Below are 26,211 nucleotides of genomic sequence, written 5' to 3' on the forward strand. Positions count from 1 at the left end.
TGGGTGAATTACGCCTTTAAAAAATCTTTAAAAAAGGCTATTCTTCCAAAAGAAGCTTTGCTCTTTCCGTCTTTGTTGTAGGATGCTTCAAGTCTACTTTTTTGCCTAGTGCCAAGTGCTCCGTAATAGCTGTGGTCTGCTTTCTACTCCTCATACTGTCCTGTAATCATCCTGCCCTCTGTTGTCTTCTTCAATGTTTTGTTTCACTCATAAATATGCCACAATAAGGTAAAGAAGGCCATAACTTTAATTTCACATGGACATAATGGCATAAAGGAAAGTGTTTTGTAACATATCTGACTGTTAGGTGTATATAGCACACAAAAATGGCAAAAGGTTTCCCAAATCGCCAGGCCATATGATTGGATTTACGCAGTTTCCAGGTTCACAGGTTTTTATAGGTATGCTGGGGAAAAGTCATGTTTACGAGGTACTAATCAGGGCTTCTAGGAAGAATTCATTGGACTAGACAAAGTTTGCTATGTTTAAGTCCATGCTTAATTGCAAGTTAATGGGATATCCTGAGCAAAGCTGTGTAGTCCACTTTATGTCTGTGACGTAATCACTACTTTTAACTTTTGGATGGATTGTAATTCTGGCCACAAAATTTTGACATATTTTCCACAAATTCCTTTACTGTTGTCTGTACAATAGTTCCCTGGACCTGCTATTGTTTGAGTTCTCACTGAAATGTTTGACATAGTACTATAAATCAGTTCGGACTTATCTATCCTTAAAGGGAACAACTTGAGGGTGAATAAATGATGACAGAATTTTCATTTTTGGGTGAAATAAAAGTTATTTTAAATTGTCAAATATTTCACAATATTACATTTTCCCTCTGTATTTAATCAAATAAAAGCAGTCTTGGTGAGCATTAAAAAAATCTGACCAATCCCAAATATTTGAAGGTATAGTGAATATAAAAGGAGAAATAAATAAATAAATTTTAATTGAATTAATTAATCCTCACTAAGACTTCAACCACCTGAGCCTTTATATAAAATGTATTTACTTTAACATACTCTAATGAATTACGTAAAATATTTTTTCTTAGTTGTTTAAAATGTACAGTGAGGAAAAATATATTCATTGTTACCATCAACAGACTTTTCTTTAATGTTTTAATCTAAATAAATTTTCAGAAACATGATTAAAAATCGTACCAATCCCAAGTTTTCAAAGGTATGGCCTATAGCTTTGGGTAGTTTTAGGTACAGTCATCTGAAGTCAGATATATAATCTAGTTTGTTTATAATATTGTCCTTTGCCACTGGCCTGTGTAAATATTGTAAATAAGCGCTCGGTGATGTATTTTCATTTGACAATTTCACAGTTAAGAACATTGGTATCTTAAAACAACTGCAGTTATGGTATTTCCCCTTTAGCCCTTCAAATACTCCTGAATAAGTAAAATGACTATGATGAAAAAGCGCAGTGATTGAGAGTTGAGTTTTGACGCGTGCAAGCTGTCCGTCAGTCCGCTTGTGTGGAGCTCTTTAAATTGTCCGTCAGTGCGCGCGCGTGCGCCTGTGTCAGTGCTGAGACGAGCGCTAGAGGAGGCAGCAGTGGCGCATCTCACATATCCGCCGCTGGAATATAACGGCTGCTTTAGGATGTGAACGGGTCTCGGCCTCGTCACCGGCCAAAGCTTCTGTTTTCCCATGACAAACAGATGCGAGAAGAGAGCGAGCGCGACCGAGAGTGAACGGTACAGGGGCGCGGAGAGGTCCTCGGTATTATTATGAGAAAAGAGGACGGGGTTGTCGGAGCCGTATTTGTTTTGCTCGCGGAGATGAGGCGGGGGGTAGCGAGTCGCTACAAAATCGTTGGGCTCCGGCCAAGCATTGCTCTGTTTTAGCACCTGTATAGCGCCGCGCTAGCGTTTTCATCGTCAACTGACTCGTTTGATCGTCACGGTTTGCATCGCAGAAAAATAATGCAGCTGTCTCGAGGACATCTGTGAGATTTGCGGACTGCTGTTGCCGCTGCCATGACAGACGCAGGCTTTACCGAGCAGGCGGTGTGAGAGAAGCACGGCCCCAGCTGCAGCAGCACGGCCGATGTGGGCTGCGTTGATTAAATCTGTAAATACTTTTCGCGTTATTCCTCTTTAATCGTGTGCATTCTCAGGGAAAATGTCCTCTCGGTCTGCTTTATCGTCTGCGAACGACCGGAGCACAGATCATGTAAGTATCATCATTTCAAATGAATTATTATTGTTGTAATATATCATCTCAGCGCCCCGTTTCCACTCATATCCTACAACGCCCAGTATTTAACGTAAGGTGAACCGTCATTTTTGCAGCCTGATAGCCTACATTCATTGCCTGATATCGTTCATGGGAGGATGGAGAGGCAGGATACAGTGGCCCATGTACGCGTAGCAGGTTCTTTGGCAAAATGGGCCGCATCCTTGAATGTGCAAAGCAGCAAAAGATTCGCTGCGAAGCGCGCAGGCAGTAGAGCTTAGGCCATCCGCATAGTGTACACATCAGCGCATCATCTGCGCACTAGCGCCATGCGCTCTCAGCGCGCTCTTCTCCTAGAGAGCGGTTTTGCTTCATTGGCAGAATGTGCGGGAGAAAAGCTAGGAAACGTTCTGTCTCTGCAGATTAGGGAATGAATATAACTATGCCGGGGCACCAGAATCAACTAGGGAGGGCGGAGGGGGTTTTTAGCGTTAGCTGTGATCTGCCGTTCGCGCTCCATAAACAGACGCACTGGCTGGTGTAGTGGCCTACCAGTTCTGCGCCAACAAATTACACTGTGGTTCATGAACTGACCTAGACTTGTGTTTGCTAATGTATTATTATTATTATTTTTATTATTATTATGTATTGTTGCTTTATTAGTAAACCAAATCTAAAACAATTATTGTTTATTAAAAAAACACTCATTTGATGGTAACACTCAGTAAATATATCACTCACTATAAATTTGAACGCTAGCACCAAGGTAAATGTTTCATGTAATTCATTAGAGTGTGTTAAACTAACCAATTTTTATATAATGGACCTGGTTCTTGATGTCTTAGTTAGGAACTGATAATGCAGCTTTGTTTGCATTTGAACTTTATCTGCCTGAAAATATATACAATTATTAATTCCTTTCTCTTTATATATATAGATTTTTAAAAAGTTTTTGAAAGAAGTCCCTTATGCTTACAAATGCTGCATTTAATCAAAAATACAGTAAAACAGTAACAAAATACAGAAAAAAAGTGATATTATTACAGCTTAAATTAACTATTTTTTAAGTGATTGCAAAGCTTTATTTTCAGCAACCACCTCAGAATCTTCAGTGTCATGATGCTTCAGAAATTATTGTAATATGCTGATATGGGGCTCAGGAAACATTTCCTATTGTTATCAGTGTTGTCTTTTAATTAAAAAAATTCCTTCAGACACCATTGTTCTTTAGAACTGCCAAAACAATCACAGGATTCTGGGATACATCTAAAAGGATACATCTATGCCATCAAAAACCATCTAGATGAAGGCATCTTAGTGACAAATGTATATGCATGATGTACCTTGTTGAGCCAGAACTGGACTAAGATTATTTAACACCCACCTATGCTCTCTCCTGGCTGGATTTTCCCCAAGAGACGCTTTTCATAAGAACTATGATAATTATCTATGATTCTTTCTTTCTTTCTTTCTTTCTTTCTTTTTAAATAAGAATGAGAGCTAGTGCACAGTATGTGCTATTTGGCATATTTTGTATATAGTGTGTGTGAGGTACTGTAGAATCCAGCAGGAGCAGGGCAGGGCATCGTGAGTAATTTATTCAATCCCTGAGCTGTAATCCTGTGGTCAACGGTGCAGATGGGGACCTGGGCATGTTTTGATTTTTGTTTTGGAAACTTTACCAGATGTTAGCCTGAGTGTTCAGGGCTCAGTCAGGTTTAAATGTGCTAATCTAAATAGAAAGTTTAGTTTCAGCGGCGACAGACTAAAACCCCCATGGCAAAGTAAGTTAATCCTGTATTATAGGGCAGAATTACTCACACACCAATGCTGACCTCCGTTTTCCCGCACACTCTCGTCTACCATCATTACATTAATAATCTTAATGGTAAAAATGTAGTTTTCATGTTTATTATAAGCAAGCTGAATTATCTTAATTTCCCCTTACATTTATGTATTTCTTCGTAATTTTAGACCCTTAAATTGCACATATGCCATCGGTGAAATGTTAATTAAATGTAACTGTTTTGGCCCTTCAAAACTTTTCTCGGTTGTCAACATTTTTATGCATCATTAGTGAACATTGTTCTTTTTAGAAATGCTCAGAATACAGTTTAACCAATCAATCAATCAATCAATAATAAAAATGTAGTTTTCATGTTTATTATAAGCAAGCTGAATTATCTTAATTTCCCCGTACATTTATGTATTTCTTCGTAATTTTAGACCCTTAAATTGCACATATGCCATCGGTGAAATGTTAATTAAATGTAACTGTTTTGGCCCTTCAAAACTTTTCTCGGTTGTCAACATTTTTATGCATCATTAGTGAACATTGTTCTTTTTAGAAATGCTCAGAATACAGTTTAACCAATCAATCAATCAATCAATAAATTCTAACTGCGAGATGCTACAACAGTTGTGTGGCTCATCTACATACATGTAGACTGATTTTTGTGTGTAAAGTAAGAGCTTAAACAGTAAATGAGTTTCCTACTTGAAACTCTCTCATTTAGTTTCTTTCTTAAAGGCACAATATGTAAGATTTTTGTATTAAAATATCCAAAAACCACTAGAACAGTGTTATATATTTTACTGACTTGTGTACTTACATTATCCCAAATGTTTCGAAGAATGTTTAAATCCAGAGAAATAAGCAATTTTAACTAGTGACACGGACCGTGTCCATAGTGTCATTGTGTCGCCTGCCAATGACGTCATAACCCCTCGATTTCCGGTTTTGTTTTGTAGAAAACATGGAAACACCAAAGACGCTTTAATATGTTGTGCGTATTAATAGACCGGTGACGACCGCACAGAGTAGCATTATAACAGAACTTTCAAACGTATCTAGTATGATAAAACAGCGCTGCTTTACCCCACATACGCACGACCCAAATTGAAGTCAAAAATATCAATGGTAACATAGTTATTTCAAACCTAATTAAAGTATGGAAACAAATCAAGGTATATTTGAAAATTACAGATTTATATTTGGATACCCCAATCTGTAATAATCATGCTTTTCCTCCGGGGTTACATGATAAGATCTTTTTTCAATGGAAACATATGGGTATAGTAACAATGCAAGATCTTTATAGGGAAGGTACATTTAGTTCTTTTGAACAACTAAAACAATACTATGCTCTTGTTCCTGCTCATTTTTTCTTTGGATAGCTGTTGTTGCCGTCCATCAGGATAAAATATCAGCTTTAATGTTCTTGGCTCAAAAGTCATGTATTGTACAGTGTTACAGCTAAAGGTGCTTGATGTCGTATTTTTCCTGTATAGTAGCTATTTTGTGACATTGTGTGTGTTGTTTCAAGAAAATTTAAATAAAGAGATTTAAAATGAAAAAAAAAATAAATAAAAATAAATCATTAGCTCATCCATGAACATGATTTCTGCCGGAGTCCCGTCGGATTGCATCGGCTGTGGGGATGAAGACCACAACTCCCATGATTCCACACTCAGTCACGGTGTCATCAAACTACACCTTTGCCTCTTTGTTTATTTTGAATATGCGCCCTCTAGCGGCGAAAATTACATATTGTGCCTTTAACCCTCCTAACTCTTCTATTTCTACATGCAATTTCTGAAATATGAGATAATCACTTTAGTCCTTTGGACTGGCTAGAGTAACAGGCAGGTTTTTCTTCCTTCTGGTTGCTTCAGCATCAACATGTATTCTCCATTTTAGTCTAATCCATTTTTTCCCCCAAATTGAACTTAATTAATCTTAAATGTTCTCTGTGTCTGTCTCTGTCCAGCATGCGTCTCTGGTGGCGAGTCGTTCAGAGAAAGGGACGAATGTGTCGAGTCGTTCACTGGGTGCGAGATGTCGTAACTCAATGGCCTCTTGCTCAGATGAGCTGCCACACATTGGAAACTACCGGCTCCTTAAAACCATCGGCAAGGGCAACTTTGCTAAAGTCAAACTAGCCCGCCACACCCTCACGGGCAAAGAGGTGAGAGAGAAAGACTGTGAGAGAGAGCGTTTACATAGGTAAAACCAGAAGCGTGTGATGAGATGTTGGTACAGCAGCTGCTGTATTGTGTCTCATTCTCATCAGAGCACTTGTGAGCTGTAATTCTTTGGGTGGTATATTTTTAAAGTGGTCCAACTTAAGTGCGAAAATTTCCACACCCACGTTTACTTTTTATAAACCAAAGCTGATATAGTGTGATTTTAGATGAACTTCTTAGTGGGCAGCAGAGAGCTTTAATAATCTTAATCACAATAAATTGTGATGTTTAAAGAATCATGCTGGCATAGTGTTAAAATATTTAAAGTTCTAGATTTTGTTAGAATTATGTTTAAATACCATAACAGAGATTTTAAATACTCTTGGACCAATAATAGTGAATTTATGTGTGGTAGTCTGGAGCCACGTATACACTTTTGGGAGTGACGACTGCATTTAAATGCAGATGGAAACCCCATAAATTATGGTTGTGTGTGTATACAGAATACAATCATCACTCCAAGATTCATGATGGTTGACATAACCACAACGTCATTGTGGCTATAAATAGGTAACATGGATGCTAAAAGTTTTGTGCCATCTATTTTTGACCAAAGAACAGGTTCTAATAAAATACCCATCAACAGAGTGTTTTGTTTATGCTCTTTTTGCTGCTACTAACAGCATGTGCTCTGATTGAACTGTACAGTGTGAGTTGTCTTTAGACCACATGGCTGGTGGGAGCAGCTACATTGGAGAGAGACAGACTGGCATGTGAATTTGCGAATGAGTCAAGACACATGGCTCTGTCTCTGACTAGCGCCACACGAGAAGAAAAGAGACCTAGATGCACTTTTAATTACATCACTGCATTAACAGTTTGGTTCTATGCACACTACTCATGAATAAATTCAGTTATCACTACCTGAAATTTTTAATCTGTTGAATGTGGTTGTCACTCCTGTAAACAAATAAAACTCTGAAACAAGGAGTACTTTTAACATCCTGACACAGATTTGTTTTCATATACTGTATTATTATGATATTTTCATGTTTTTTTTTGTGTGTGTGAATTCTAATAATGGGGTCAAATACACTACTGTTCAGAAGTGTGGATTCTTTTTGAAGGCAAGTAATACTTTTATTCAGCAAGGATGCATTAAATTAATCAAACATGATATTAAAGATATTTATAATAGAAATAAAAAAATCTTTCAAATAAATGTTGTTCTTTTGAAATTTCTATTCACTAAAGAATCCTGAAAAAATGTCACAGTTTTATCACAAAAAAAAGATTTAGCAGCACAACTGTTTTCGACATTGACAACATTGATTTGAACATCTTTGATAATAAGAAATGTCTTTGAGCACCAAATTAACATATTAGAATAATTACTAAAGGATCACTAAAGACTGGAAAAAATGGCTGCTTAAAATTCATCTTTGCCATCACAGCAATGATTATTTTAAACTGTAATAATATTTTATAATAATTTTTTCAGTATTTTTGATAAAATATATTTTTGAACAGTAGTGTATATACTGTATTTCCATTTATTGTAACCAATAATTTTTGAATCTAGTTGCCCTGTCTAGCAAGTTTCTTTTGATAAAAGCATCTGCTAATGAATGTCAGATGATACTGTATCAGGTTTGATCACAAACAATCAAGAGTTTTTTGGGGGGCTATCTATCTGGCATAAGAGAAAATTTATGTTTGGAGCTTCAATCACTAATTGTACATTGTATATTTAGGTTGCAATAAAGATTATCGACAAAACTCAGTTGAACCCAACCAGCCTACAAAAGGTAAGACCAGTTTTCAAGACATTTTTTTTTCTTTATTAAGACAACTGTCACAATGCTATGCAATTATGTCATTTTAACATAGCATAAAAAAGAAAAAGAAAAAAATTGACATTTTACATAAACATCACCCAGTGTCCAGACGCACACACACACACACATATGTGTGTGATATTAGTGTTTAGTGTCGCTGTTGAGTTTGCGCTCTCTCCTGTACACCAGTGACTCATCTGTCTCATAATAGATTATCACCGGCCTTCATTCCTCCCACTGAAGCCCACCACTCAAACACGGCTCGGAGTTTGATCATATATCAAGATATTTATTGATTATTGACAAAGCTATGCTTGATAGGCTTCTGAACACACTTGTGAAATCAGTTCACTCATCTGGATGGATCTTGCATTAAATCTTAGCACTCACAACTATGTACTCAACAGTGGCCCTTTTGTGTGCAAAATTTGAAATGTAGTAACATAACCATTGGATATCAGTGAAATATACAATGTCTTTTCATAGGGGGCATTACTGTGTGAGTAATTGATTTTTTCCCCTAAATATCTACTGTATTTAAATGCAATGTTTAGTTAACTAGTTTTTAAATCAGGCCATAGGCAGTCTTGTTTTAAAATGCATCATTCGTTTGGGTCCCACTTTATATTAGGTGGCCTTAACTACTATGTACTTGCATCAAAAAATAAGTACAATGTACTTATTGTGTTCATATTGTATTGCAAAACACTTCTGCAGCTATTGAGGTGGGATATGGTTAAGGTTAGGGACAGCTTTGGAGGTATGGGTAGGTTTAAGAGTGGGTTTAGGTGTAAGGGATGGGTCAAAAGTGTAATTATAAATGTAATTACAGAAATTAGTTACAGATGTATTTACATGCAAGTATTTTTAAAAATATAAGTACAATGCAAAAACATGTATGTACGCAATAATTGCATTGTATTAAATGATTAATTTAAATGTAAGTCCATAGTAGTTAAGGCCACCTAATATAAAGTGGGACCTTTGTTTGTGTGCTTAGTGTGTGTGTTGGAGAGGAGAGGTCGACAGCTGCGGTTCTCCACATGCCCAGAATGCCCCACTGTGATTCAATCCCGGCTCTGTAACACACACACAGTTAACTGTACACAAACCATAAACCACCCTTATTGAACATAAGTCACGTATGGTTTCTTGATCACTCATATGGCTGATACGAGCTGTTATTGTAATGCTGGAATCACTGTTTTGTGGTTCATTTGTCAGTTGTCAGAGTAAGTGTTTGTCTTATCTCTCTTTTTTTTGTGTTGCACATAGAGAAAAGAGTTTTGTCCCATGTCATGTTTGCTAGATGATAACTCCTATGCTTTACTATATAGGTGATATAAAATAAATTGAAAAAATTAAGTATGTCTACATGTAACATGGTTCATAGCATTATTTTCTGTGGCTGTGTCAGCAATATCTCTTTTCTGATGGTTCTGAGGGATTTTCTTCTGGTCTTCTGATTTGCATGTTGTAGCAGTTTATTCAAACATTTCTGAGCTCTTATGTCAACAACACACACAATTGTAAACATGTTGACTCTACTTAAAGTCATAAAGAATACCAAAAAGAAAACAATTAAGACAGGGACTTTGTCCTATATGTCTGTTTTTCAAAGAATGGAGGCAGATCTGATTGCGAGCTCGCAGTTGTAAGAAATTAGTGGTGTTTAAGAAGTTCAACATACGTCACCAGAGAGAAGTCTCTCGTATCACCCTTAGATCAAGTTATGATATTTTGATTATAAATGACAAGGTTAAAAAAAACATATGCATGGATGAATCATTTACAGTAAGGTCAATTACATGATTTAAAAATGTATAGGGAAGATTTCCATTTCTTTAAACTTTAAACTGACAATTAGCAGTTTTTCAATGAGCAAAATATTGGGATTAGTCATTATGAGAGGTTGAGACAATGTGATTAAAAAAAGAGAAATGTAATGTGATTGACATATGAATCGACAAGCCTCGGTAACCCACATGGGTGAGGAAAACAGCTGCTCATATATTCTTGTTATGATTGACAGGATTTGCTGAACGAGTTCCCGGCAAACGTTTGATGAGACATCTGTATTGACTAGAAGACATATTGAGTTGATTTAATCTTTATGTTTTCAACATTGTGGGTGTCCCTTCATGTGTAATTGTATATACAGTATATCATCTGATAATGTGAATTAAAGAAATGAGGGGTGTATTAAAGGCATTTCTTCTGAACACATGCCTGTGAGATGTATTATGGGACAGATGCAGGTGCAAGACTCCATCATGGGGTTTCCACAGCAACAGGGATTGTATATTGGGTACTTTGTACAGATGGAGAGAGCATTACCCTCTTTTTCTTTCTTTCTCTCTTCTTTTGTAGCTGTTTAGAGAGGTGCGGATCATGAAGACTCTCCATCACCCCAACATTGGTAAGATGCACTAAAATGCAATAAATGCATGCTTGCTTTTATAATAATTACATTACAAAATAATTATCTAATTCTGTTTAAATGTAAGCTTGCCAAAAGTATTAAATGCCAGCTACTCATATATTACAGTCCAACTCTTTGAGGTTATTGAAACAGAGAAGACGCTTTATCTTGTGATGGAATATGCAAGTGGAGGTGAGCTCTAATGTACTGTACTTACTGGAGTATGTAATATGACTTTGTTTAATACTGGTGTGGCCTTGGAAGGGATGTGTGTGTTCACTATACGGTGTATATTAGTGTAATGTGTGTCTCTCCAGAGCTGCAACATAATGCAAAAAGACTTGATGCTCAACATAATATTTCTAGGTACATCTGTGATATTTGGGATATTATTCATGTGCGATTTGGTTTTCCAGGTGAGGTGTTTGATTACCTGGTGTCTCATGGGAGAATGAAAGAAATAGAGGCTAGAGCCAAATTCAGACAGGTGAGACATTTACATTATCGCTACAGCACAGAGTGCAGGATTAAAGATCAAGGTATTGCATCACATTAAGCCTCAGGTTTACAGTTTCAGCGTTCATGTGTTTTAACTAGGTTGTGTTATTTTTCGTTTTGTTTCAGATTGTGTCAGCCGTTCATTACTGTCATCAGAAGAATATAGTTCACAGAGATCTGAAGGTATGAGCTAGAATCTGCAAAAAATAAACACAATATAAATCCACATGAGAGGCAAAACTGCATAAGGAAATGTATCTTGAATTATACAGATTTTTCAAACCCCATTAAACCTTCTTATCTTATGCAGTTTTGATACTCAACTAAATTAATCTGGTTTTAAATATACAAAACTGCTAAATATATGAACACACACACACACACACACACACACACATATATATATATATATATGAAGAGTTTGGTCTCCATCTGAAAGCACGTGATGGAGATTTACTGTTCACAGAACCGGCTTTACTGACGAGATCGTGCAGCCCTAAGTTTGTTTTTTGATCACAAAGTACAAAATAAATTAGGAAAACTAGGAAGCCGGGTGTATTCAAGCGCCGCCATTACTGTCTAGAGTGCGTGGAATGGTGCGCTGTGATTGGTTGAGCGGATTTTGTATAGATATGTATATATATATTTATATTTATATCTATGCTAATTTTATAGTTTATTGATTGTATAGTGCAATATATACAGTATATATATATATGTATGTATGTATGTATGTATATAACAGCGTCGGCGCCACGGGGGGGCCTGAGGGGGCCCGAGGGGGCCCGGCCCGGCCACCTCGGTCACTGTGCCCCCTCACCTCTGGTGCCGTCTCCGTAGTGGGCACCCTGATTTTAGTCGGTGAGGCAAGGTACTGCCCTGGGAAGGTCTCCCAGGCTGTTAAATACACAGATTAAAAGCGAAATGTTTTCATTTCGGTTCCTTCTTAGCAAAAACATTTTTTTTTTTCGTTCAGGTTATGCAGAGCGAAATAAGAATGGTGCTGCATTTAGAAAGAATTCTTATTAACTTTGCTATTATTCTTGAATTTTCAAACTGGTAACACTTTGCACTTTGCAGTTTCGAATTATGCCTTTACTGTATGACCAAAAATTACGGAGTAGTCTATTTTATGTTTCAGCTGTTTGATCGCGCCAGCGCCTCACGCGCACACTAAGCTGCTGCGTTCATTGGAAACAGCGCAGCCGTTCACCGTGCCGTTCCGCGTGAGACCCGGTCCACTGTGTCATATTTTTGCTCATTATGATATTTTTCCGTCGATACTGGAACGCGCGTGAACTACAAAGCCTATTTTACCTAATAAGGCTAATAGTTTAGCTTCAGCTACATCTCGAATATGGACACATTTGGATTTGTGCCTGAGAGAGGTAAGCCCAACTTTACCTTACGTTTCTTTATAAATTAATTTGTTTTGGCATGTTTATTGCTAAGCATATATTATTATATACTGCAATTATATTTATCCATTAGAATTATATATTTTAAAATTCTTATTCTGTTCTTATACGGTTAAATTTAAAGGATTTGTTGTAAAGTGAGGGGAACTAAAATATCCTATAGTGTTCATAATGTTGGTACATTATAACATTATTAGGCCTGCCGTTATTATTTCTGAAAATGCAACTTATACGAGACGTATCTTTTTTTTTATTTTCCTCAAAAAAAAAAATTTTTTTTTTATTGTGTTTTTAAAAGCATGCAGCAAACGAAAATATGCGATTAATCTGTTAAAATTTGTTACTGTGGGTTAACAAATTTACATTAGTAGGCTATTCTTATGCTTGGCTTCACAGATAGCAACAGAGTCTGGGCCAAATCTGGTTTATATTCACTTCTGGCTTTTTTCAGTCTTGATTGCAAATGTTTTTTTTTATTTTATGTACGATGGATAATTAAAACAAAAATCAGGCGTGTGTATTTATAACATCAATTACTAGGCCTACATTCTTTTTTTCAGAAATGGAAGTAACTTAAAATGTTATTGTGTGTTTGTAATTTTAATATTTTTATCTATAGGCCTATATAGCAAAACTACAGAGCTTAGTAGGTTATTTTACGGAGCTGTAAACACGGGAATCTCCGACCCGCATGCAATCTTTGACGAACACCCAATTCATATAGGCCTATCAAACAAGGCTATATGTTATTAAATTGTACATAGGCTATATATCAGATTATTTTATTTACAAGTTTCATGTTTGTGTTTATCCCATTTTTTTCCCCGTTGCATCTGAAAATTACTTTCAGAAACATTTTTTTTTCAATATATATATATATATATATATTGCACTATACAATCACTACTATAAAAGTATAAAGGAGTATTAAGTGTTTGTAGTGTGTGTTTGTATCTCTTTCTGTCTTGTTTTTTCTCCTTGTTTTTCCTCTCCTTCACACTGTTCTGTACAGCCTAATAATTTCTCTCTCCTTTACTATTTCTGTCTTTATAGGCAGAGAATTTGCTATTGGATGCAGATGCTAACATAAAGATAGCAGACTTTGGTTTTAGTAACGAATTTACATTGGGGAATAAGTTGGACACCTTCTGCGGTTCCCCACCTTACGCAGCTCCAGAGTTGTTTCAAGGAAAAAAGTATGACGGGCCAGAGGTGGACATCTGGAGCCTGGGGGTCATCCTGTACACGCTGGTCAGCGGGTCACTTCCTTTTGATGGACAGAACCTCAAGGTACAGTTACTCTGTTTCTACACCCACTATGATCCATTCCAGCCTCTTTACACCCTACTTACTGGAGTCTGGGAAAGAATCAATACAGTGTCTTATTGCAATATTCTCTGATTGTGATATTGAGTTGATAAACTGATACCAGTTACTTTGGTATTTACTACAAAATACAAGTCAAGTAAATTTCTTATATATAGTTCTTTATGCAATACAGATTGTGTCAAAGCAGCTTTACCATGAAAATAATGTTTCAATGATGCAAACAAAATTCAGGTCTGCTGTAAAACAGCTCTAAAGAGAGGACAATAGTAAACAGTCCATTTTTCAGTAAAAATCAATTCATTGTTTATTTAGTTTAATGGCTGTGTGGAGTTCATCAATTATGGAATGAGTTCAATTAATCTATAAAGCAGCTCTGTAGAACACAGTGATGTCATCATCCAGCTCAGTTCAGATCAGTTCAGTTCAGTTTTCTTCCAATAGTGTTTTTTTAATTGAAATATTTTTTTTTAATGAAATTTATTCCTGTGCTGGCAAAGCTGAATTTCAGCAACCATTTCTCCAGTCTTCAGTGTTACATGATCCTTCAGAAATTGTTCTAATATGCTGATTTGGTGCTAAAGAAACATTTCTTCTTATTATTCTTTTATGAATAAAAATGTTCAAACAAACAGCATTTTATTTTTTGTAACAATGTAAAAGTCTTGCGGTTTGATGCACCCCTGCTAAATATTGAAAGTAATTTTTAAATGTTTTAACAAATAAAATCTTACTGACCCAAAACTTTTAAACAGTAGTGTACATTGAGGGAAATTAATTTAGAATAGTGCACCGTTTTTAATTTTTATTTTTTTACATTATATTGAATGTGTCTTGACTTTGGACCTAAAATGTTCTTTAAACTCTCATTTCTTAATTCTGTAGTAACTTACTGTCTAAAGACCACACTGATATCTGTTTGTCACACAGTTTGCTTGTGCATGTGTTTTTTCCAGGAGCTGCGTGAGCGAGTGTTGAGGGGGAAGTACCGTGTGCCCTTCTACATGTCCACAGACTGTGAGGGGATTCTGCGCAGGTTTCTTGTGCTCAATCCCAGCAAACGTTGCACTCTAGAGGTGCATACTTGCAGATACATAGATACACTCTGCCATACCAAATCATGTACCAGATACATTATATTATGCCACTGTGCTGAGTTATAGCTCTGTAAAGCTTCTGTGCTGTAGAATGCATATAGCATGCATTTGCTGGAAATTGCTAAAACTATTACTTGTGTGTTAATTGAGTTATTAAGCCACTGCAGTTAAATGACTGAGCTGGGAAGTTTCTGTGTAATCAGGATGCTGGTATTTCCTCCACAGCAAGTGATGAAGGATAAGTGGATGAATGCAGGGTATGAGGCCGATGAGCTAAAGCCCCACATTGAGCCAGCGGAGGACTACAGTGATGCCAATCGAATTGGTGAGCATGTAGACCGGTAGGAAACTGGTTGTGTTTTACTATGTATTTTGCTACTATTTTTATTTTACTGTCATGTCCAAATTATCCTTAGAATGAAAAGATTGGTTGTGTTGGTAAATATTCCTCATGTTCTCTCATTTCTTTGTCTTTCCAGAGATTATGGTCGGAATGGGTTTTACTCCAGAAGAGATTAAAGACTCTTTACTCAATCAGAAATACAATGAAGTCACGGCTACATATCTATTGTTGGGCCTGAAGACTGAGGTAATGCATTGCACACACACACACACACACACACACACTGTTTTACTACCAATTTTCTACTTGAAAATAGTACTTGTACCTAGACTCTTAGAGTTTACTTTGTACTCATATTCTCTATTGGCATCTGGTCATAGGATGGTGCTGAGTCACGAGTTAGTGGCAGTATGACTTTGCCGCGGGTGCGTCCAAGCCCAATTACCAACGGAACCAACAAACACACCTCTTCTTCGTCATCTTCCTCATCCTCGCACAGCAAGACTCAGCGCAGCGCTTCGACCTACCACCGCCAGCGACGGCACAGCGACTTCTGTACGAGACACTTTAGCTTAAACTTGCTTTCAATTGTGAATGATTATAATAATTATTAGTTTCTTCTGCAGGTGGTCCCAGCATGCCTGTGATGCACCCTAAGCGTAGCCCGACCAGTGGCGGAGACCGTGAGCTGCGTGAGAGCCGCATGCCGCCAAGGAAGGCCAGCTGTAGCGTAATGGGCAGTCGGACCCTACCACCATCTAGTCCAATGGTCAGCACCGCCAACAACCCCAATAAGGCTGAGATACCTGATCGACGCAAGGAGATGACCGCCACCACTGTGAGAGACGTTTCTCTACCTAGATCTTTTTTTCATTTTCTTATATGTATTTTTTAAATTAATTTAAAAAGTATACTTTTATTCAGCAAGGATGCATTAAATTGATCAAAAGTGATTGTAAAGTCATAATATATTACTATTTCAAATAAGAGTTGTTCTTTTGACATATTATATATTACTATTTCAAATAAGCATTGTTCTTTTAAACTTTCTATTCATCGAAGAATCCAGAAAAAAGTGTTACACAGTTCCAAATACTACAAATAAAAATTCTATAAATTGTTTTTTAATTAAAGTTAAAGTTTTTTTTTAATCCTACATCTGTTAATTATGATTATTTTGACAGTTAGACCCTACTGTATGTGCATTTTTGTGTTTTGTATGTGTGTGTGTGTGTGTTTATGTATGTGTGTATATATATATATATATACACACACACACTATATTGCCAAAAGTATTGGGACACCCCTTTGTAATGAACAGGTTTGACTACTTTAGTAATTTCCATTAGTACAAATCTTAATGTTTAAGCATATAATTATATTCTAAGGGAATTGTGTGCTTCTAATTTTATAGCAACAGTTTGGACAGGACCCTTTTCTATTCTAACATGACAATGTCTCTGTGTATAAGACAGGGTTAAAAAAGAAATGATTGATTCAGATAGTGTGGAAGTGGATTTGACTGGTCTGCAGAAATCCAAGTCCTAATCCCAGCTGAACACCTCTGGTGTGACTTTATGCAGACCTTGAGCCAAAGACTCATCACCAATCACTTGTACATGGGTACATTCATTTTAGACACTTTCAAAACTGTTGAAACAGAGATGGAAATACAATTTTTAAATACATGAATTATGTTTCCATCTTTGATGCCACAGTTTTGGAAGTGCCTTTTTCTGTTCTAAAGAAGGGGGTGTCCCAATACTTTTGTCCATATAGTGTATGTAAAAGTTATTGGTGTTTGGTGATGAGTTTTTGGCTCAAGGTCTGCATTTAAAGTCACACTAGAGGTGTTCAGCTGAGATTAGGACTTTGCTTTCTGCAGAAGTTCCACACTGACTGAATCAGTCATTTCTTTTTGAGCCTTGCCTTATACACATAGGCACTGTCATATTAGAAAAGAAAAATGTCCTGTCCAAACTGTTGCTATAAAATTTGAACAGAATTGGAGATTTGTACTCGCAGAAATGACTAAAGTAGTCAAACCAGTTCATTAGAAGGTGGTGTCCCGATACTTTTGGTAATATAGTGTGCATATGCATGTGTACATACTAAAATTTTGGGGGGGATAATGACATGTTGTGTCCCATTTTTGTTGTAGAACAATATCCCAGGAAGTACAATGACCCGCAGAAACACGTACGTATGTACAGATCGTTCCAGCACTGATCGACACTCGCTGCTGCAGAACGGCAAAGACAACAGGTGACAAACGCATGCATTCACAAACACAGACATGCTCTATCACTGTGCTGCATATCCCTGTGCACTGTCTGCCTCTCATTCACTGAGTCTGTTTCTGTCTCTCCTCAGCTCCCTGTCTCACCGCCTCCCTCCCACCTCTCCCTCCACTCTTAGTATTGTCGGAGCGGGAGCATCCTCCTCTTCTTCCTCAGGTGAGCGCTGTAGGCTGACACGTGGATCCACCATCCGGAGCACCTTCCATGGGGGTCAGCTCCGTGACCGTGTCCCGCCCACCTATGGACCTCCGCCCACATCGCCCACCCTCAGCCATGATGCTGGAGCACTGCCGCCGAATGTCCGCAGCCGGGCCACTTCTAACCTGTTCAGCAAACTCACCTCCAAACTCACACGCAGGTAAGAGGAGAGACTCTCATCATATAAGTAAAAACATCCACTGATGATGCATTTAAAAAATAAAAAAAACATGCCGAAGTGCTGCCTGTGCAATAACACACGGGTCCCACTGGGGAATTCTTTCAGCCTAAAAGTTGGTTTTACAATCACGCTTCACACATTCATCTTTCCTTGGCTTATTGCCTCTCTTTTTCAAGCATACGAATGTGTACCTTTCCTAGTCTCTCCCTCTTTGCTCTTATTTCTCTCAATTGCATTTGTTCTCACTATCACTCAATCCTTCTTTGACTTTCTGCATCTCTTCTTGCTCTTGCTCTTGCTCTCCTCATTGTGTCTCTCTCTCTCCTAGGGTCAATCTTGACCCCTCTAAACGCCAGGGCTCTAATAAATCAGTGTCGGGTTGTACTCTTCCACAGGGATCCAAAACAGTTAGTAAGTTCCCCTGTCTGCCTCTGTTTGCCTGTCTGTTGCCGCTGCACGTCCGTCTGTCTCTGCACATGGCATGCCTGTCTGCATGCAGTCTCCTTTGCAGAACGTGTGTCTGGTAAACAGGATGTGAGGTTGAGGAAAGGCTGGATGATGGTGCATGGAGGTTTTGTCTCTTATCGGTTTGCATGCATCCAGGAACACACATATAATTTTTTTAATTCTATATGACCCATTACACATCGCTCAGGTCAAAATCGGTCAGCCAGTTATATTGACCTGCTAGCAGTTGGACAGGACTGAGAGATCCAGATATGTATGTTTGTATTTTTTGTTGGTTATGGTGGAGTTGTGTTGCATGGAGCAGACACTGTTAGGGTAATGCAGACCATCTGAAAATGTGTGTTTCTTTGCAGGGTCACAAATGAATCTGAGGGAGTCAGCAGATCTTCGGTCACAGGGTGAGTCCGCTTAGGAAACTTTTAACATTATGGTGCTTTTAAAACTGGTTTGGGCCAAGCAACTGGAAGATCATGTTATGACATTTTGATTAAACATTACAAGGCAATTTATTTTTAAAAATGAAACGCATTAATGAATTGGTCACAATAAGATCTGTAAGATGAATTTACAAAATTGATGGATGGATGAACTTGATTTCATGGACAACTTTACGGACTTTATCAACAGATTACAATGATAGAAGAATATCAAATTGAGCTGTGGAAAAACTGAAGCTGAGTTTGAGCTGACAATGCAGTGCATTGATAAACTTCAGTATGAGTACAGTTGATAATACAGAAAAGATGCGTTCTTTTTCTACATCTTCTAACTTTATTTTTTGTAGTATCTTTTTTCATTTTCTTTCAAAGATTTAATTAGCATAATTTTCACATTAAATTTTGCCAAAAGCATCAATACACACATGAAGTGAAGGAAAAAATGATCTGCCTATTTAACATAAAAAGAATAGAAATAAGTAATAATAATAATCAATAGTAATAAAAATAATGACATGATACATTTTAATAAAAAAAATTAGAGTAAAAGCAGTGTTTGCTTTCTGAATATGTGAATCTAAAAAAAAATAGTTTTTTGTAAATCTTTGTCAGTGCTGGTGTTTCTCTTCATACTCTGTTTCTTTTTCTTTCCCAGTGGCCATTTATCTGGGAATCAGAAAGCGCCCAAGCCCTGGAGCGGGGGAGGGGGGTGGGATGTAAGGAGTCATCTCTCCCGTCCCCCCCGGGCCCCTGCAGAAGTGGTACTGGCCTTGCGTGAGGCGGCGAGGGGATGCGGCTGCCAGGTCCGGCACGCTGGCCCGTTTCTGTTGTGCTGCAGTCATGGGGCGGCAGGGTCAAAAGTCACTTTCCAAGCTGAGGTGTGCCAACTGAGTGTGGGTCCCGCAGAGGCAAACGGAGTACGCTACACGTGCCTGTGGGGGGCCCCCCTCGCCTTCAGGCACATCGCATCGCAGATCTCTAAAGAGGTGGAGCTCTGAGGGGATGGGGAGGGGACTTGACTCGGGAGACGTCCCCTAACTATATCCGTCATTATAGCGAACTGACGTTGACCCACCCACCTATGTGTTATAGACTTAAAACATCTGATCCCTCCTCCAGTCAACACTCAACACACACCGAAACTAAACACACATACACATAAACAAACACAGTCACCTTAAAAGCACGGGACACTCAACCTGACAATATGGAAACCTAAAGTACAAAAACAAGCACACCCCTTCCATGCACAGCATAAACCTGAGCGCTTCTTAACATGGATTCACACACACTCTGAAAAGCCTCATTCACTGGATCTGGATTGAATCCAGTTTAGTATTTTTATTCTCATTCTAGTCATGAAATTCTTACTTAAATAATTGATGTCATTCTTTTTTTTAACCACTTTTGTATGTTTTCAACAAGTCTTGACATTTTAAACGGGTCATCATTTTTATGTTTTTGTGATTTAATGTGTCTTACATTTCTTAATACTGAGTCATTGACAATGTAGGACTGTAGCTGCCAATGAACTATATGCACAAATGTGAAGTTGGCAAGTTTATCCTAACTTCATCATAGCTTACGGTGCGCAACCAAATCTACATCGCTGGCAACTGCAAATTTGATCAGGCTTCAAGCCAACCATCCACACTTTGTTTTTGAGATTGTCCAAGCTAAATTTTGTTGCCTAGAAAATCAGTTTTTCTGATGTATAGTGCCAGTTTACTTGCTTCCTACCAATTTTAATTTAGAAGAGACATTTAATGCCAAATTACTTTCCCTGACCCCTCGCGAACAGGCTCTGTGATTGGTTGGTTCTAGATATTAATCCTTTTTTTCAACTCCTATTCAGTGATCCTTTGCAAATAGAGTCACCTCTCCCTTTGCCTGGTCAGAGTGGAGTTGAGGTTACCACAAAAGTGATTTTACAAAGAGAGATTGTTTTAGTGTTCAGTGTTATTAAAGACACGTTTCTTGCATTGTAGATATCTGAATAATTTGGAAAAATGACCTATTGGATATGGGATCATATTGGATATTATTTAATTATCAAACAAAAAAAAAAAAATTTAAAATTGATTCTATCCACCTCCAGTATTAAAAACGAGCAGATAAGTAAATATCAAATTCAGAGATGGTGTTGGCATTGCAAAGTATGTTGTGGCTTAGTAATTGCCAGCATTATGCCATAGAGTCACATTCAGTAGCACATGTATGTTATTGTATGTTTACTTAAAAATCACCAGATATCTAAAATGCAGGATGTTATCATGTAGGAGTGCAGGAAGAAGTTCAGTGCTCTTACTGCTAGAATATATTTTAGGGGCAAATGCACCAACAGGGTTTTGAAAAGAGTTGTTTTTTGATTCAAAGTCAGTTGCACTTGCAGTCTTATGATAAAATAGCATTATGTATGACTGTTTCCATTGCAAAGTCTTAATAATGCTGTGTAACATAAATAGAGTTGCAGTTTAAGATTGGACCATAGACATAGTGTCATGGACAGGCCATGTTTTTGCTGTAGCTCATGATGGTTTTTAGCCATATGCGAGTTTGTCTCTTTAACAGATGTGGAAGCATGTTATTATCGACTTGACAGGGATTTCATATGCAGGTTTGACACCTGAATAAAAGAAATACGCTGCTTAAGATTATTTTTCATGAGTAGAAATAGGTTTGTTTGGAGCTTTTCTGTTCTTTATTCAAATAATACTCTTGGCTTGCTTTTTGACCAAACCAGTTCTGGTCATTTGTTGTATAACAAATCCTAACTTTGCAATAGTTGTCAATTTGGCAAGCATAAAATAAACAGCAATTCACAAGCGAGTGGATCAAAATGTAACTGTGAGTGGTGATAATTGTGCAATAGCAATAGATGTTACTGTCAGGTTTAGAAGTTGTTTCTATCTTAATGTAAAGCCATGCTTTTGCCCTGTTGGTGCTGCCAGCTTGTAGACAGTGAGATACTGAGCAGATACATGGATTTGAGTAATGAGTTTTTTTTTTTCAGTCAGGAAGGTGTATAGGACACTTCTTGCTAGTTCAGTTTGAATAAACAGGTTGGTTTAATAGGGCTGGTCTGTTAAGTTTTGATTGGGGAGTCATTGTGCTATCATGTGTGAAATATATAGTAAATACTAAAGGATTATATTCCACTTTCTCCATGTTTGTGATGGCATCTCCCTCCGTTCATGAGAGGGTGTCGGATTATCGTACAGAAAACAAGTTTGGTTCTTGATTTTGATTGTCTGCAGCAAGTAGGTCAAATACTTCGAAATGCTTGAAAGTTTACTTGTGATGACTGACTCCACAGGAATCACTGGGGCACGTCACCTTTGACCTTTAGCCACACAGTGAGCCCCCAGATTACAAGTCTGCCATCTCTTTACCCATCCACTTTTTTGTTGTCTCATTCACTTTATTCTCTGCCTTTGTGCCACACATTCGCAGACACACCCAGTTTCTCCTCATCCGATTGCCGAATCACTGGAAATCCTTGTGTCATTGTTCTGTCTGCTCTGTGACTGGACTCCTCTTGTGGAGATGCTTCCTGTTTCAAACTGAACAGGGTAAGGACTGGACATCCTGGACCAGTCTGAACCGGTCTCCACATCAGACCGGCTCTATCTGGTTTGGACTGCTGAGATCTGTATCTGTTCGATGTCCATTAAGACCTCTGTGCACTCATGTTGACTTGAATCAGCTGCATCCTATGGCTCTGTGGGTTTGTACCCATGTTTGGCCACCGGAAGGAGCCAATGTCTTAAATGTGAACACTTCAATTTGTGTATATTTGCACAGGTACTTAATTTATTTTCTAGAATAATTATCTTGGGAGAAAAAAAAAATCATGGTTTATATCAGTCAGACTCTGGCTGTATATAAAGATTATGATACTGATGATAATATTGTGAGTATAGTATATACAGTATCTTAGAACTCCAGGTTAAATCATAGCTAGAGCAGAGACCCTCTGCTAGCTCTCCAGATGTTTCTATGTGTGCTGAAGTGAAACACTAACCTGCAATCCTGCATGATTCAGAGCAAGGATGGAGAAAGAGAGAAGACAAATGTGAAATAACAGGACGGGCAAAAGCAAAAGAATTCGAGGGAGAGAGAGTGTGTATGCGTGTGCATGTATGTGTGAATGTGTGCGTCTGTGTACTGCGCTACTCTGTTGCCCTGCCTCCCTCTCTTTGCTGGTAGGAAATGTTTGTTTGTGTGAGAGCATTAGGGCAGACTTTTGCTCTGGCAGCCATACTTGACCTGGAGTGAAAGTGTGTCGGTATGAATGAGCTTTTTTTAATGTCCAAGGCATTAAAAAAGCAGAGTATTAGAGAGAATCGCGAGCCGGGCGCGTCACATCTGAATGGTAAATCCCTCCAGTTCAGTGTTGTGCTGTCTGTGACGTAAACTGTCTGCTATGACATTGGGTTTCTCATGATGCATTTAGCTAATATGCAATATGAAAAGAGAGAAGTCAGGCTGACAAACTACATATATATATATATATATATGAGAGTGAGCAAGAAAGAGACAGGGAGATTCAAACCTTGATGCTGTTTGCAGAAAGTCATTTTTTCCCCAGAGGTGTTTGCACCTCTGGCCAAATATTAAAAATGGAAACAAAAGATCTTGAGAGAAATAAACTTCACTGATGTTGGCATCTTTGCTTGTGTTTGATTATTGCGTAATTTTTATCCAGATGTATGGGAATGTCATGGTGTGCAAAATTCTACCCCTCTAGTTGTTGCCTGGTTGGAAAGATAAAGAACATAATTTATGTTTTTTTTTAATCATAATATATGTTCAATTATTAATTAACTGTTTCATCTAAACTTTGAACAAATAAACTCATTACAAAATGAATAGTTTATATATATACGTATGTGTATACACACACACACATTTATAAATGTATATAATATATATAATTTGAAAAAATAGGAAGACATGTTTATGTTTTATGGGGTATTTTTATTTAAATACAACTTGATTGATCCACTTGTTACAACCAAGACTGAAATTAATGTGAAGCCTCGACGACAGGCGCTCACACCTGCGCCGGGAATCTGATCCCAAGATGTTACCAACTGAACAGAAAAGTGGAAAAAAGTGATGGCGAAATGACATGGAAAATAAAGAAGAAGGGAAAAAAGGAAAGCAAGACAGATGCAAAGGCAAGACTGTCTTTTTGAGCAGCAGTTTCCTCTGCATTGATGTCAGATTGCACGATGGACTGTAAAAAAAAAAGACAAAGACGAGGAAAAAAAAGGAACGGCTCCCGCTTTACTTCTGGGCAGGGATCATGCTGTCGATGGACTCGCCCTTCTCCAGCTTCTTCTCCATCTCAACCATCAGCTTGACACCATCAACTACACACTGCACTTGATCAACCTCTGAAGAGCCAATACGGTCAGCGTTGGAAATGTCAAACACTCCACCAACGGAAGCGGTGTCCACACCACCTGAGAAAATAAATGAGGATGGAGGTCAACAAATGGAGCAGATGTTAACTATACCACATCTTAATGACGTTCATATCATCAATTAACATTTGTACAGTGTGTTCAGGCAGGGTTTGTATACCTGTGCCACGCTTCTGCAGGCGCAGTCTGGTCAGGATCTCCTCAAACTTGGCATGTGTGCTCAGCTTGGGCAGCTTGACGTGGACACCACCACGCAGGCCTGTGCCCAAGTTGGAGGGGCAGGTCAGAACGAAACCAAGATGCTCGTTCCACATGAATCCATGGTTGTGCTTCTTGAAAATCTCCTCAATCTGTTGAAGCAGAACATACACATGCTCACACACTGCGGTCAAAAACAGAGGACTATGTATGTGCATTTATGTGTACAGGTTCTCCATACCCTCTGAAGACCAACGCAGAAGCGCTTGAACACTTCCTTCATGTTGCCACCCTTCTGCATGGCAATGACACGCAGGTGATCCTCCTCATTCACCCAGACCAGGAAGGTCTTGTTCTCATTGTGCCTGTATTTAAAGCATAGGCCTTACTTAAACCACTGCACCACAATTTATTTACAATTCAAAACCTAATTTATATCACACCTATCTTCTATATTCTATAGGTTCAATCTCCCTCACGCAACACACCGAAACTTTTCATTGTATCGCAATCTGCTCGTCTTTGTTTGCACTTTATGCAGGTTTCACCAGTAGGTGGCAGCAAGTGTCTGTCTTCATGAGTAAGTCACTGACTCATTCACTCAAACAATTCATTCAAAAACACTGACTCATTCAGGAACTAAACACTACTGTATGCTGCTCGGAGACAAAGAACGTGGTTTCTTTTACTCAACAAAAACTAAGTCACTGGCAATATTGTCTTAAATGTGAGTTACTCAATATTAACTTATTTTTAATATAATGTTGATATTACACTCGCCATTGTGCAACTGGTGTGGCTATTCACGTGGGTAATCAGAACAACAGCACTCTTGCTTGTGCAGTGTCGATTAATTATAGCCTATATCATCTTTGTTCAGTCATTTGGTATGTCTCTCACTCATTTGTTGGAAAAGTAACGTTTCATAAAAGTAAAAAAAAAAAAAATCAGAAAGTGACCATTACATTCCAAATTAGAAAAGAAATTACAGTAATTTACTCTTCACTAGGCATATAATGTTTACTTTCCTGAAATGAGACAACCTTGATGACGTATGTGACTGACAAATGTGATACAGCTATAAAAGGGTGCAGCCTTTGAAATGAGACGGCAATTCATAATTATGATTTGACTCACCAAATGCCTCTGGCATCGGGCCAGTCGCGGGCCATACCAGCAGCCAACAGCAGGGGGGAGATGGGTTTGTCAAAGAGGAAGTGGTCAGCGATCAGCTGCTCCTGCTCAGCATCGGTCATGGATTTCAGGGGGTAGTACTTGCCCTTGAATTCTCCGTCCAAGCTGTTCAGAGCTAGAGAACGAAGGAGTGCTTAAACTTATACAGATTCTAATGCATACTCTCGTTCTACAGATGACATTGTTATTGTAGAATTATTGTGCTATACACCCTTACTAATAAAAATCAAAACTAATAAAAATGACAAAAGCACAAAAAATTACTAAAACTTTAAATATAAAATAGAAGTGTATTCAAAATATCAATAATAAATTACATTGATTTGTGCACACATGTACTGTAATGACACAGGGATTAAAGTTCTCCGTCGCTACGACGGATTTCTGTCAATTGGAAAAAATGAGTGGAAAAGAAACATGTAGCGCATTGTTGTTCTGCCGGCACATCAAAAATCATCCCCGCCACGGCTGCGGCTTCTCACTGACAACATAACGCCGCTCGCATCATTCACAGTCGGGTTATTAGCAGAGAACACAGCAGGACTTGAATTTCTGCGGGTTTGCGGCTATTAATAACAATTGTACTCATTCCTGCAGGTTCTGCGCTTATAACGCGATGACAGATGACGGAATGTATCATTTGCACGTGCTTTTGAGTCTTGAGAACTCACTCGCGCGCTCATTTTTTGTGCGCCCACAGATC

At 38.1% G+C, this 26,211-nt stretch overlaps 2 protein-coding genes across 5 annotated transcripts in view; one reads left to right on the forward strand and one right to left on the reverse strand.

Annotated features, from left to right (window-relative positions):
* Nucleotides 1-1,532: 1,532 nt before the first annotated feature.
* Nucleotides 1,533-23,208, forward strand: LOC107746361 (MAP/microtubule affinity-regulating kinase 4-like). Of its 4 annotated transcripts, XM_016560530.1 has the most exons (18): nucleotides 1,533-2,189; nucleotides 5,963-6,160; nucleotides 7,913-7,966; nucleotides 10,367-10,415; nucleotides 10,545-10,610; nucleotides 10,835-10,905; nucleotides 11,043-11,099; nucleotides 13,388-13,624; nucleotides 14,617-14,736; nucleotides 14,983-15,082; nucleotides 15,237-15,346; nucleotides 15,481-15,655; nucleotides 15,727-15,938; nucleotides 17,262-17,365; nucleotides 17,474-17,758; nucleotides 18,108-18,190; nucleotides 18,601-18,645; nucleotides 19,340-19,486. In XM_016560530.1, the coding sequence occupies exons 1-18, from the start codon at nucleotides 2,139-2,141 to the stop codon at nucleotides 19,402-19,404; spliced, it is 2,082 nt and encodes a 693-aa protein (XP_016416016.1). In that variant the 5' UTR covers nucleotides 1,533-2,138; the 3' UTR covers nucleotides 19,405-19,486. The 4 variants fall into 4 exon arrangements, with proteins under 4 accessions (XP_016416016.1, XP_016416013.1, XP_016416014.1 ...); XM_016560527.1 differs by lacking the exon at nucleotides 18,108-18,190 and having other exon boundaries at nucleotides 19,340-23,208; XM_016560528.1 differs by lacking the exons at nucleotides 7,913-7,966; nucleotides 18,108-18,190 and having other exon boundaries at nucleotides 19,340-23,208.
* Nucleotides 23,209-23,643: 435 nt separating this feature from the next.
* The window catches only part of LOC107746363 (creatine kinase M-type), a 5,875-nt gene continuing 3,307 nt past the window's right edge, over nucleotides 23,644-26,211 (reverse strand). The window contains exons 5-8 of the mRNA XM_016560531.1: nucleotides 25,452-25,623; nucleotides 24,556-24,679; nucleotides 24,277-24,466; nucleotides 23,644-24,155 (exon numbers count right to left, since the gene is read on the reverse strand). Coding sequence (XP_016416017.1) covers nucleotides 23,977-24,155; nucleotides 24,277-24,466; nucleotides 24,556-24,679; nucleotides 25,452-25,623 — 665 coding nt within the window. The 3' untranslated portion in view covers nucleotides 23,644-23,976. The remainder of the gene's footprint in view (nucleotides 24,156-24,276; nucleotides 24,467-24,555; nucleotides 24,680-25,451; nucleotides 25,624-26,211) is intronic.

Source organism: Sinocyclocheilus rhinocerous, unplaced genomic scaffold, assembly GCF_001515625.1.
Source record: "Sinocyclocheilus rhinocerous isolate Xijiao unplaced genomic scaffold, SAMN03320098_v1.1 scaffold77, whole genome shotgun sequence".
Taxonomy (NCBI): domain Eukaryota; kingdom Metazoa; phylum Chordata; class Actinopteri; order Cypriniformes; family Cyprinidae; genus Sinocyclocheilus; species Sinocyclocheilus rhinocerous.

What these genes read in the sequence shown, in the direction of transcription:
- LOC107746361 (XM_016560527.1), top strand. Translation starts at nt 2,139, where the DNA reads ATGTCCTCTCGGTCTGCTTTATCGTCTGCGAACGACCGGAGCACAGAT. An exon ending in ACGACCGGAGCACAGATCAT is followed by an intron (nt 2,190 to 5,962) that starts GTAAGTATCATC and finishes GTCTCTGTCCAG; the next exon opens with CATGCGTCTCTGGTGGCGAG. An exon ending in CAGAACGGCAAAGACAACAG is followed by an intron (nt 17,366 to 17,473) that starts GTGACAAACGCA and finishes GTCTCTCCTCAG; the next exon opens with CTCCCTGTCTCACCGCCTCC.